The sequence below is a fragment of the Procambarus clarkii genome, chromosome 75 (genome assembly GCF_040958095.1).
Source record: "Procambarus clarkii isolate CNS0578487 chromosome 75, FALCON_Pclarkii_2.0, whole genome shotgun sequence".
NCBI lineage: Eukaryota > Metazoa > Arthropoda > Malacostraca > Decapoda > Cambaridae > Procambarus > Procambarus clarkii.
The window spans coordinates 14,196,536-14,210,162 of NC_091224.1; the positions used below are offsets into that span (position 1 = coordinate 14,196,536).

Genomic DNA, 13,627 nt, shown 5'->3' on the forward strand with positions numbered 1-13,627 from the left:
CACACACACACACTACGAGGCAAGAGCTACGAGGAGAGGTTAGAGGCATTAAATATGCCAAAACTAAAAGACAGAAGAAAAAGAGGTGATATGATCACTACATACAAAATAGTAACAGGAATTGATAAAATCGATAGGGAAGATTTCCTGAGACCTGGAACTTTAAGAACAAGAGGTCATAGATTTAAACTAGCTAAACACAGATGCCGAAGAAATATATGAAAATTCACTTTCGCAAACAGAGTGGTAGACGGTTGGAACAAGTTAGGTGAGAAGGTGGTGGAGGCCAAGACCGTCAGTAGTTTCAAAGCGTTATATGACAAAGAGTGCTGGGAAGACGGGACACCACGAGCATAGCTCTCATCCTGTAACTACACTTAGGTAATTACACACTTACACACACGCCCCTCGTGGCTGTGTACGAGGTGACGACCACTGCTCCTACGTGGTAGCTCCTTCACACCACCAGTGTCACAGAGACTACTTTGTACCTCTGTTAGCACGGGAGGGCAGGTGACTTAAAGGTCTTACTCTGGGCTGTTACACTACCTCTCTCCCTTGTTACAACATTGTGTTGGCTCAGTGTTGTTAGAACTCGGTACTTTTGGTAAAAATCATCAAGTCCACTACGGGTTCACCATAGCCCGTGCTACTCGGAACTTTTTGTTCCGAGTAGCTGAATCTTGAGCAACAACACAGCCTGTCCTCCAAACAAAGACCCAAAGTCCATTCCATGCACCCGCCAAACCCCCTGTTTATGAATGAAAAGCGGTTTACACACGACTCACAACTGCTGACGTTCGAACATATCCGGTACAAGTGCTTCACTGACGAATTTTGTTCGAAACACAACGCTGTAAATGCTTCACCCACGTACTACAAATACAAATAATCGCCAACAGAACCTAAACACCTAACCTAACCTATGCCTATATATGCACGATATACTAATATAATATTAATGTATATTTAAGAAAATTCCCGTTTTGAATGAACAGCATGTAAAAATGTATGAATGCGTCTGTGGGGTTGACCGCTGGATGTAATGGACTTGAGTCGTGGGCGTATTGAACAACATGAATTACGTCTCTATCGGCAGTCACGTGATCAGACGGTAACTTAGGTTAGCACCCCGCCCCCCTTCTAACATTCAACCATTCCGTAAACAATGCAACTGTTTTGTCTAACTAGATTCGTACGAACCAAAGGAACCTCACCTAACCTTTTGAGGCTCGCCAATCTTGGTAAACAGACCCATCTTGTTTACGTTCATGTAAATGATAAATGGGCACAACAGGTGTTTACAGGTGATAAGTACCCGGAGCATACCATTTACAAGGGAGCTTAAATATTGCGGGACCTACAATTCTGGTCACAGTGGTGATGGTTGTGGTGGTGGTGGTGGTAGTGAGGGTGCTGCCGGCAGTGGTGAAGGTTGTGGTGGTAACAGAAGTGACATTAAGTTTAAATTATGCCCCAAGGGGGGCGAGTTTATTGGGCAGCGCCACTCATCCTGTGAGTGGACACACCGACATAACAGCATATACAACACTCCCCAATAGGAAGAAAACCCGTTGGGTTGTTCATCCTGTATCTTGTACCCAGACACATCTGGGACATAATGGGGGGAATCTTTTGAGAACAGCATTTATATTTGACATAATATTTTCCTAACTCAATGTGAGATTTACTATGCAACACATATTTCTAATGTCTCTTAGATGTTCACATTCTCCAAGGTAGTGGTGAAGGCGGCGGCCATCACTCTCACCACAGATTATACAGCTTCGCTGGTCAGCTGTTGTTTCCATCCCAAGTCTCCATAGATATTTGTATCCAAGACGAATTCTTGCTATTACTGATTCTCTCTCTCTCGCGGCCATCTCTCTTTCGCCCGTAATGATTGGGAGTGCCAGCTGCAGTCACATTGTACCAGCGTACAGATTTGTGCTTCTATCCTACTTTCCTCAGTTACCTTGTCACGGTGATGTCGCTTGATAATACCCAGAGGCTTAGGCCCGCGCAGGAATATCCCTGCAAAGAAAAAAATCTCATTCGTAGCAGTCTTGGGTATGAAGTATTCAATGTGGTCTCCTTCAGCGCCCTCAGCAGTCAGCACATCTGCTTGTTCATTTCCACATATTCCAACATGGGAGGGGATCCACATGCATTTGACCACTCTTCCCTGGTTGGTTAGTACCCTCACAGCTCTCTTGATTTCAGCGACTATCGCAAGGTTTTCTCCCCGATTTTAATTAAGGCTTTGTAGTGCTGCTTTGAATCAGTGCTGATCACTGCACCGTTAGTGTTTCTTTCAAGGACTCTTAACGCCATGACAATGGCAGTTAGTTCTGCTTGCGTTGAAGAGGCATAGTTCTCAATACGTGCTTTTTCTTCACTGGCGTTTTGAAGACGTGTGGCGTGTGTGTGGTGGCGGTTGTAGTTGTGGTACGTGTGGTGGATGTAACGGTAGATTGTGGTAGAGGGCCGTGGTTAGTTATGGTGGTGGCAGCAGCGTCTGTGGTTGCTGAGGATGCTGGTGGGCATGATAAATGGGCACAACAGGTGTTTACAGGTGATAAGTACCCGGAGCATACCATTTACAAGGGAGCTTAAATATTGCGGGACCTACAATTCTGGTCACAGTGGTGATGGTTGTGGTGGTGGTGGTGGTAGTGAGGGTGCTGCCGGCAGTGGTGAAGGTTGTGGTGGTAACAGAAGTGACATTAAGTTTAAATTATGCCCCAAGGGGGGCGAGTTTATTGGGCAGCGCCACTCATCCTGTGAGTGGACACACCGACATAACAGCATATACAACACTCCCCAATAGGAAGAATATAGTAGGCGTACCCATAGGTAGCAACCATACCCATAGGTGGGTATGGTTGCCGTGAGTTGGGGGGTGAAGACTTGTTTGGTTAGGGCGGTGGTCGCTCTTGTGGTGACGACGACGGAGGCGGAGGCGGTTGTGGTGGTGTCGGTGGCGACAACTTGGGTAACGGGATCAGTGGACACGCACCACCAACATCTCTTCCTTCCCCCCTCCCACAACCCCTATCCCCCCCCCCCCCCACCTCCCCTCCCTCGCCGCCTCGCGCAAGAAACCTCAGCCCAGAAAAGATTATTTTTGTGTGTGTGCGAGACGTGAGGGAGGCATCTCGTTCCCGGGCTTATTACACCCCACACAGACTCGGCCCACATAAATGGTCTCCGGATTGCTCCAAAGTTTACGTGTGTCGAGATGATTATCTTCCAGTTAAACCCGGGGAATTGTATTGTGTTGGACATTGAGATAGGGATTATTTGGGCCTATCTGTCCGTCTATCTGTCTGTCTGTCTGTCTCTGTCTCTGTCTCTGTCTCTGCCCCTGTCTCTGTCTCTGTCTCAAGAAGGGCCATAAACGCAGCAACTCCTCCACAGACGTTTGTGAAGCCTCTCATGTCGCAAAATTTAATAAACAAAGATGTTGTGAGATCGTTTCCTGAGGATGAGATTGTATGTGTTGGCTTCCGTGTGTTGCTGCCGGTGTGTTCCAACCTATATGTCCCTTCGGTGGGGAGTATTTGCTCTTGGCGCCTATATTGGCGCCTACATATTGCTCTTGGCGCCTATATTGGCGCCTACATATTGCTCTTGGCGCCTATATTGGCGCCTACATATTGCTCTTGGCGCCTATATTGGCGCCTACATATTGCTCTTGGCGCCTATATTGGCACCTACAAATTGCTCTTGGCGCCTATATTGGCGCCTACATATTGCTCTTGGCGCCTATATTGGCGCCTACATATTGCTCTTGGCGCCTATATTGGCACCTACAAATTGCTCTTGGCGCCTATATTGGCACCTACAAATTGCTCTTGGCGTCTATATTGGCGCCTATATTGGTGCCTACATATTGCTCTTGGCGCCTATATTGGCGCCTACAAATTGCTCTTGGCGCCTATATTGGCGCCTACATATTGCTCTTGGCGTCTATATGCTTCTTTTCCGTAGCGTGTCTGGTTCAACACGAATTTTAAATAGCGAACAGGAATTTACTGATGTTACTGGGGCTTGTTGGCGTTCCTTGGTTTCCACCTGCGTCCCTCTTTCCTACTCTTCTCATCTGGAACAGTCAGTCTCTCAGTATCTTCTACTTCATGAACATGTCTTCCCCGGGTTTTCTTTCTTCCAGAGTTTGTTCGTTTAATTCTTTAAGTGTCTCGGTAGTTCAGGTATCAGCTACCTCGACCTTCTTATTTTTCTGGTTATGATTTTAATGGTGTGGGTTCCGTGACGGTGCCGCGTACTTCGGGAGAGGTGTGACATGGGCTGTGTAGTGTTGTGAAGGATTCTTGGGTTAGGTTCCGAAAGATTTCCAATCCAGCTTCTGAACCAGTGTGCATATTTCTTTAATAAATTTAAATTTAAATCCATTTTGTGTTATAATTTTGGTTAATATTTTCAGCACTCGGCTTATATCTCCCTTCTTGAACCTTTTCATGCATTTGTACACTTCAGTTATGTTGCCTCTTTTCTCTTTGTCTGTGTAAATTTTCACTTTGTGTATCCCTCTTCTTTTCCCTCTCTCCCATTTCCCCCGCTACTCCTCTTTCCTTCCCCATCCCCTCTTCCCTCTCATGTCCCCCCCCCATTCTCCCTTCACCTTCTCCATACCCTCCCCCAACCAATCTCGAACAGACACATTTGCATTTATATCTATGTATATAAAGGGTACCCGGCTGCACCCGGGTCTCTTCTCCCCCTCTTTCAACCCTCTTCCCCACTCTTCACCCCATCTCCCCTTGATCTCTCTCGTCCCCATCTCATAGTACCCTCTTCGTCCTCCCACTCTTCTTCTACCCCCATCCCCTTTCTCCCGTTTTTCTCAGAAAATTGAGCTCAGCACTGAAACTCTAGGGAAACCACACCAAATATTTCCATTCCACTGGTGTCGGAAGTTGATAGGAGGGTTGGATGGTGGGGCACAAGGGGCTTAGTTCTTCTCTGAAATTACATGAGGGTGAGGGAGACCAAGGGATAGGAGGCTAGGAGTTCTTAGGATGAAGGGAGAGGGAGGCCTGGATGGCAGGACCGGGAGCACCAGCGTTGGGGGGGCTGGTAGGGCTCGGGATGGGAAGGGTGTCTGTGATGGGAGAGAGATGGGGGGGGGGCGATGCTTAGGGAGGGGAAAGGTTGTTGGAAGAGTGGATGGTCTAGGCATCTGTTGGCACTTCTCTCTGGCTTCCGTGTGTTGGGGCCTCATAGCCTGGTGGATAGCGCGCAGGACTCGTAATTCTGTGGCGCGGGTTCGATTCCCGCACGAGGCAGAAACAAATGGGCAAAGTTTCTTTCACCCTGAATGCCCCTGTTACCTAGCAGTAAATAGGTACCTGGGTGTTAGTCAGCTGTCACGGGCTGCTTCCTGGGGGTGGAGGCCTGGTCGAGGACCGGGCCGCGGGGACACTAAAGCCCCGAAATCATCTTAAGATAACCTCAAGATAACCTTTGCTAACCTGTTGGTGGAGGGTCCCCCACTCCTAAGACTCTTGAGTTGGGGATCGTGTGTGTGTGTGTGTACTCACCTAATTGTGTTTGTGAGGGTTGAGCTCTGGCTCTTTGGTCCCGCCTCTCAACCGTCAATCAACAGGTGTACAGGTTCCTGAGCCTACTGGGCTCTATCATATCTACACTTGAAACTGTGTATGGGGTCAGCCTCCACCACATTACTTCCTAATGCATTCCATTTGTCGACCATTCTGACACTTAAAAAGTTCTTTTTAATATATGTTTCTTTTCAGTGTGTGTGTGTGTGTGTGTGTGTGTGTGTGTGTGTGTGTGTGTGTGTGTGTGTGTGTGTGTGTGTGTGTGTGTGTGTGTGTGTGTGTGTGTGTGTGTGTGTGTGTGTGTTTACTAGTTGTGTTTTTGCGGGGGTTGAGCTTTGCTCTTTCGGCCCGCCTCTCAACTGTCAATCAACTGTTTACTAATTACTTTTTTTTTTTTTTTTTTTTTTTTTTTTCCCCACACCACACACACACACACACACCCCAGGAAGCAGCCCGCGACAGCTGACTAACTCCCAGGTACCTATTTACTGCTAGGTAACAGGGGCACTTAGCGTGAAAGAAACTTTGCCCATTTGTTTCTGCCTCGTGCGGGAATCGAACCCGCGCCACAGAATTACGAGACCTGCGCGCTATCCACCAGGCTACGAGGCCCCGTGTGTGTGTGTGTGTGTGTGTGTGTGTGTGTGTGTGTGTGTGTGTGTGTGTGTGTGTGTGTGTGTGTCCCCTGGGCCTGCTCTGCCTCGTCGTGTGTTGCGTGGTCTATCAGCTCATGCTAATATGATGTTGACTCTTGAGATCGATGTGTTGTCTTACGTGTTGTGTTTGTGTCCATTTTTATCATATTGGTGTTTATCAGAGGAGCCGCGCGCGCGCGTGTGTGTGTGTGTGTGTGTAGCCAGCCGCCGCCTCTCCCCACCTCCCCGAGGATGTCGTGCTTACCTATCACTCTCTACAGGAAATTGACATTCGAATTCGGTGTCGAATCTGGCCTTAAAGTTGCGGATGGAGGTGGCTTCCACAACTGCTTCTTTCAGTGCATCCCACTTGTTGACCTTGGGGCGGTGAAATACCCGTACAGGTTATCTTGAGATGATTTCGGGGCTTAGTGTCCCCGCGGCCCGGTCCTCGACCAGGCCTCCATCCCCAGGAAGCAGCCCGTAGCAGCTGTCTAACTCCCAGGTACCTGTTTATTGCTAGGTAACAGGGGGCATCAGGGTTAAAGAAACATTTTGCCCATTTGTCTCCGCCTCCACCGGGGATCGAACTCGGAACCTCAGGACTACGAATCCGAAGCGCTGTCCACCCAGCTGTCAGGCGCCCTGACAGGTTGCGAGGTATTTCTGTACATTTCTTCGACTCTTTTGCATTTCTGGTTTCCATCCATGTCCTTTTTTTTTAATCTACTTCCTCACAATTTAAAGAGGCCGTTCTGTCCCTCTTTATTCCTCTCAGTATCTTGAATGTCGTGATTATATCCCATTTGTTTATTCCATCCTGTAGGGTTGTGAGATTTAGTTCCATTAGTGTATCTCTTAGCTTAGCCCTCTTAGCTGCCTCTGCCTTAGCTCTGGCAGCAATCATGGTACAAATCTCTCTACTTTTTAAGTTTTGGTTTTATGTTTCACAAGGCACAGATTTCATGCCGGTGCTGCATATTCCAGTACCGGGCTAACATAGGTTGTGTGGATTGACTTGAAGGCGTCCGTATTTAGGTTTCTACATGATGTTCTTGAATATGCTGCTGATGCTATCTTTTTTATGTGTGCCTCCGGTGTGAGTGTTGAGACTATGTCCGCTAGCAGATCCCTCTCTCTCTCTCTCTCTCTCTCTCTCTCTCTCTCTCTCTCTCTCTCTCTCTCTCTCTTTTCCTGTCAGAGAGTCTTCCCCTTAAGGTGAACGGAAATCTTCCCCCAATCTTCCCCTTCCGCCTGACAGCTGGGTGGACAGCGTTTCGGATTCGTAGTCCTGAGGTCCCGGGTTCGATCCCCGGTGGAGACGGAGACAAATGGGCAAAATGTTTCTTTCACCCTGATGCCCCCTGTTACCTAGCAGTAAATAGGTACCTGGGAGTTAGACAGCTGCTACGGGCTGCTTCCTGGGGATGGAGGCCTGGTCGAGGACCGGGCCGCGGGGACACTAAGCCCCGAAATCATCTCAACATAACCTCAAGATATGGTGAAGGAGGAAGCCTTCCCCTTATAGTGAAGGGGTAAGTCTTCCCCTAATGGTGAAGGGGGAAGTCTTCCCCTAATGGTGAAGGGGGAAGTCTTCCCCTTATGGTGAAGATGCCTCCTGGTCTCCTTTCTCCATTACCCGTCACCATTATCTTATACTTGTTGGAAACTGAATTCCCACCAACCAATTGTTTACACACTCCAGGAGTGAGTGTGTGACTGTGGGACTGTGACTGGGACTGTGACTCACAGTCCTGCTGTAACTGTCTGCTGTCAGCGTTCCGTTACCAGTCGTCACCCCTCTCCTCCCCCCCCCTCCCTCCCTCCTGTCAGTCGTTGCACAGGTTGCATGCACAAGTGAGCAACACTGCAACAAGCACACTCGTTGATGACAAAGGTGCTGCACGACTTGCATGTTAAAGTGGTCGTCATAGTGCATGCTTTTCGCGCCACACGCGCCAGGCTCTAGGAACACTGTTTTGTTTTGTTTTGAGTCAACCAAGAAGTGTTGCAGGTCTTCCAACCTGGCTTTGCGGTGTTGAGGAAGGGAAAGCCTGTCCTGCGGCTTGCTCATGCCCCCCCCACCCCCCCACCCCCCCCCTTAGGTCAAATGAGGACATTCGACAGGAAGTATCCCACAGTAGTTGTCCAACTCCCTGGTATACTCATTTAAATGCTAGGTGAACAGAGGCATCGGGGGGGGGGGGTTAAGAAAGCGTTGCCCAACCGTCTCTGTCGTGCCCTGGGGTTTCGAACTGGGGACACTCGGGTGCTGCATCGCCCTGGACGTTGTGTTCATTAGAGGCAACGTTAAGTGTGTTGATAACACCATTAACAAAAATCATGGGGGACAGGGGGGCACAACCCCCCTCCCTATTGGTCAGTACAAGGGGGGGGGGTCATAAATTCACATTCTCTCTTTTTCACACACAAAAATATTAGTATTAAGATATTGTTTTTTTGCCTGTGGTGTCTGGAGAGACGTCATCCACCTCCTGCGGTCAAGATACTGTAATGTGACCTCGTAGGCTTGACACGTGGGCTCCACACCTCCTCCAAACCCCCTCCAAACATGCCGCCTCTAACTCTTGTCTCAGCTACCAAGCACACACACACACACACACACACACACACACACACACACACACACACACACACACACACACACACACACACACACACACACACACACACACCTGTTGACTGACGGTTGAGAGGCGGGACCAAAGAGCCAGAGCTCAACCCCCCCGCAAGTACAACTAGGTGAGTACACACGTGGAGTCAGCAAGGTGGACGGCTCGCCTCTTTATCATAACTATATTCCACGTATTAACAACTTTTCTTTTGTCTTAATCTGCACCGTTCCAGTCTCTTAGCTCCCGCCCGCCCAACAAAGCCAATCACATCAAGGGTTATATTCACCGAGAAGTTTACACCGCTTCTCAGTGCGTATTTAAGAGTCTACCGCAGTCCTGAACCTCGTCCAGGACTGCGGTAAACTTGGCAGTTGGTCAGTTTAAGTAATTGTGAGTCTTATTAACCCTGCAGATGTTGTTTTTAGATTTAGCTACTCAGAACAAAATGTCCATGTAGCACGGGCTATGGCGAGCCCGTAAACCCTGCAGAGGCTGGTAGGCCTCAAGTCGACCACAAACCATGCTACCACAACCAGTCACCCAAACAATGATGGTAGCTATAGTTGTCTGCACTACAAAATATAAACCGTTGCATCCCCCCCCCCAAAAAAAAGTTTTGTACTATTAATATAGTACATATATGTACTAAAGTAGCCTAACAATGTGTTGGTTAGGCACAGGATGGCTTGGTTAGACCCAACAGGTCAGGGGGCAGATTCACGAAGCAGTTACGCAAGTACTTACGAACCTGTACATCTTTTCTCAATCTTTGGTGGCTTTGTTTACAATTATTAAACAGTTAATGAGCTCGGAAGCACCAGGAGGCTGTTTATAACAATAACAACAGTTGATTGGCAAGTTTTCATGCTTGTAAACTGTTTAATAAATGTAACCAAAGCCGTCAAAGATTGATGAAAGATGTTCACGTTCGTAAGTACTTGCGTAACTGCTTCGTGAATCTGGCCCCCGATGTTTATGGTTAGCCCGTGTCAGGTTGATTCCTGTACAATTAAAATATTACAAATTTGATTTTTGTCTATACAAAATACATTATTTTTTTTTATTCACAGTAGCTATAGATTTGATATTTTTTGGAGGATGGGGTTGGATAACATTGTGTTAGATCAGGTGAACCATTATCTTGAGATGTTTTCGGGGCCTCCTTTTTGTTAAACACCCCCAGGAAGCAGCCCGTAGCAGCTGTCTAACTCCCAGGTACCTATTTACTGCTAGGTAACAGGGACGCATAAGGGTGATATAAACTTTTTTTGCACATTTATCTCCGCCTCCACCGGGGATCGAACCCGGAACCTGAGGACTACGAATCCGAAGCGCTATCCACTCAGCTGTCAGGCGCCCCCCTGACATCACACAAATCCCTCCCTTTGCAACATCACACTTACACCCCCCCTCCCCCCATTGTAGCCCCATACTATACACAACTCCCCCCCCTCTGCCTGGACCACACTAAACACCCCCCTCCCTCCCCTTATGTGGGACCACAATACACAGAGGTACAGAGGTGTCTCACCCCAGCAGTAAGGCTTCCCCTCCCACCTAGAGTAGAGAGGGTGGGGAGCCCGGCTCTCCCACGGTGTCACTCTGGGGCTTCCAGGAACCTCCCACGGTAATTGCAACCTTGCAGTATCCTAACTTCTTAACAATGTAGTCATGATAGATGGGGCAGGCAGGTCGAGCAGGGGGGGGGGAAGGGGAGATAGGGAGGCAGGTCGAGCAGAGGGGAAAGATGGGGAGGAGGCAGGTCATGTAGAGGGGTGATAGGGAGAAAAGAGAGAAAGAGGGGAGAGGGGAAGGAAGTTAAAATTGTAGGTGTTACAACTTTCCAGGGAAGGAACTGCCCTCGTCTCTTCCTTCCTAAGGAGGGTACAGCCCTCTTTCTTCCCTCCTAGAGAAGGAACAGTCCTCTTCCTTCTTTAACATGGAAGGGACTGCCTTCGTTACCCCCCCCCCTCCCCCCCTCGCAGGAAATGAGCTGTCCTCTCCATCTTTCTTCTTTCCCTCTTTCGTTCCCCCTGCTGTTGTTCTTCATTTTATCTTCCTATTCCTGTATGTATTATTGTCACCTCTCCCCGTTCCTGTTAACCATTCTCTTATCACTATATGCTCATTCTCTCATTTCCTTTCTTCCGTCCAATCATTACCTTTCAATGTTCTTTGTTCCTAGTTCATTCCTGTTCACTAGTTCTCTCCCCCCATTTCATACGCAAGTGTAGGGCTTCACAGCGGCAGGTTTTGGAGGTTTTTAGGGCTCCATAAGGGTGTTCTCTCTCATTAAATATATATATATATATATATATATATATATATATATATATATATATATATATATATATATATATATATATATATATATATATATAACTGAAAACTCACACCCCAGGCTTGTTTGCATATATATATATATATATATATATATATATATATATATTATATATATATATATATATATATTATAGTGTCTAACAGGAGATTATTTGAGGTGTTACGCATGCAGTATGATCATTATGATGTGACCTCTTTCTAATAATGATTCCTTCTCCGTGTTCAGCCCTGACGGAGGAGGAGGCGTTGTCGAAAGGCGCCATCTGCCCGGAGGACGTCCTCAGACTCAACAAGATCACAGAGAGTAAGTGTGTCTGTGTGTATATTTTGCGTCTTTACGGGGTTTGGGCTAGTCACCCCTTGCGCCCTTTTCCGAAGAAATTAGGGGGTACTCACCTATTTTTTTTTCATATCATCTAACTATTCATCCAATTTTCCTATCCATTAATCTTGTAGTTCATAAATGTTCCGGTCCATCATTCTGCCGATTCATTTATCCACAAATTAATTCATCTACTCATTGTCTAGCATGTTGGTTTACTTCAAGTATGTTTAATGGAGACAATTAGATACTTCTCAAAAGGATAGCGTAGCTTAGGCTATTTCTACCCTCTTTGATTTACTTAAATATATATATATATATATATATATATATATATATATATATATATATATATATATATATATATATATATAATCCCCCATTAATTTGTCTGTACATATTTTCATTCATTCATTCATAAATTCCTACACGAGTATACATATGCATAACTGTTCCATGAGGTTTCGTGTGTAGGAACATTATGGGAAATGTTCTCTAGACAGGAACAGTTGCTTGTGTCTAACCCATGTGAGTGTGTGGTTCATGTGCTGGATTAATTACCAGGTACGCACATGTTCCTTACGTAGCAAGTTACTTGTGACAGGAAATGGTATATGTTCCTTGGTCTAGAGGTTACGTACGGAGGCTTCGAGGCTTCTTGTTTGAAACAAGTTACTTATGGTCCGTTTTTTTTTTTGCTTCTGGAATGTAACCAAGTAAATATTTAGGATGGCGGGAAACCACAGCTGAACCACCAATGTTACAGCTGATCCATCAATTTTACAGCAGGTACGCCAATTTCACAGCTGATCCACCAGTTGCACAGCTGATCCACCAGTTGCACAGCTGATCCACCAGTTGCACAGCTGATCCACCAGTTGCACAGCTGATCCACCAGTTGCACAGCTAATCCACCAAATGCACAGCTGATCCACCAGTTGCACAGCTGATCGACCAATTGCACAGCTGATCCACCAATTGTGGGAAGTGTTACACTGCTATCAAGAGAAAAATTTAGTACTGGAGTTCATTCTCTGAGCTCTGTGTCCATAGGAAAGGTTGGGGGACTGGAGCTCGCGCTCGACCCTTCAAAATATTTTATTTTTATTTTGTGTGAGTTTACGTTCGTCGTCTGTCTGTTGTTTACCTGCCCCCCCCCCCCTCCTCCCCAGCAGTGACTGTTTGTCGACCAGCTGGACGACTATTGGTGTTTTGTTTACTCCTCTCATTGGTCACGTGTGTGTGTGTGTGTGTGTGTGTGTGTGTGTGTGTGTGTGTGTGTGTGTGTGTGTGTGTGTGTGTGTGTGTTTGGGGGGGGAACTCATCTAGATGTACTCAGCTAGCTGTGCTTGCAGGGTCGAACTATAGGCTCCTAACCCCGCCTTCCAAACGTTCTTAGTTTAATACAATGCCATTTCTTAGGCTATTATCATATTTACATTGAAATTTTAGAATCGAATTAGCTTCCACGACTTCTACAGGTCTATAACCATTTAATTTATTGACAGCTCTGACAATGGGAAAGTTGTTCCTCATGTCTCTGTGTCTCATTTGCGCCTCCTGTGTCCATCTGTGACCTCTTGTACTCATGTATGTGCGCTCTCATGCGCGCGTGCGTACCTATTGCGTGCACCTTCTAGCCAGGTGACTGGGGGGTGTCACCTGGGGTCGTATTAACCCCCACAGGTGACTGCGGGGGGTGTCACCTGGGGTCGTATTAACCCCTACATTAACATTCTCGTGAACAAACGGCTCTCTAAACCTTTTATTCCCCTATAACGTTTTGTAATTTATTTGTGCAACTTCATTGCTGCCGAAACGATTTGGAAAGGTTCGCCCCGGGTGGTGGTGTTCGGTGTTGCTGGCTGTGTGGTGTTCGGTGTTCGGGTGTTGTTGGCTGTGTGGTGTTCGGTGTTCGGGTGTTGCTGGCTGTGTGATGTTCGGTGTTCGGGTGTTGTTGGCTGTGTGGTGTTCGGTGTTCGGGTGTTGTTGGCTGTGTGGTGTTCGGTGTTCGGTGTTGCTGGCTGTGTGGTGTTCGGTGTTCGGGTGTTGTTGGCTGTGTGGTGTTCGGTGTTCGGGTGTTGTTGGCTGTGTGGTGTTCGGTGT

General features: G+C 47.2%; 1 protein-coding gene across 1 annotated transcript in view; it reads left to right on the top strand.

Annotated features, from left to right (window-relative positions):
- Window positions 1–13,627, top strand: part of unc-119 (unc-119 lipid binding chaperone) — a 143,523-nt gene that overhangs the window by 60,991 nt on the left and 68,905 nt on the right. The window contains exon 2 of the mRNA XM_069313230.1: window positions 11,426–11,503. Within this exon, the coding sequence (XP_069169331.1) occupies window positions 11,426–11,503 (78 nt within the window). The remainder of the gene's footprint in view (window positions 1–11,425; window positions 11,504–13,627) is intronic.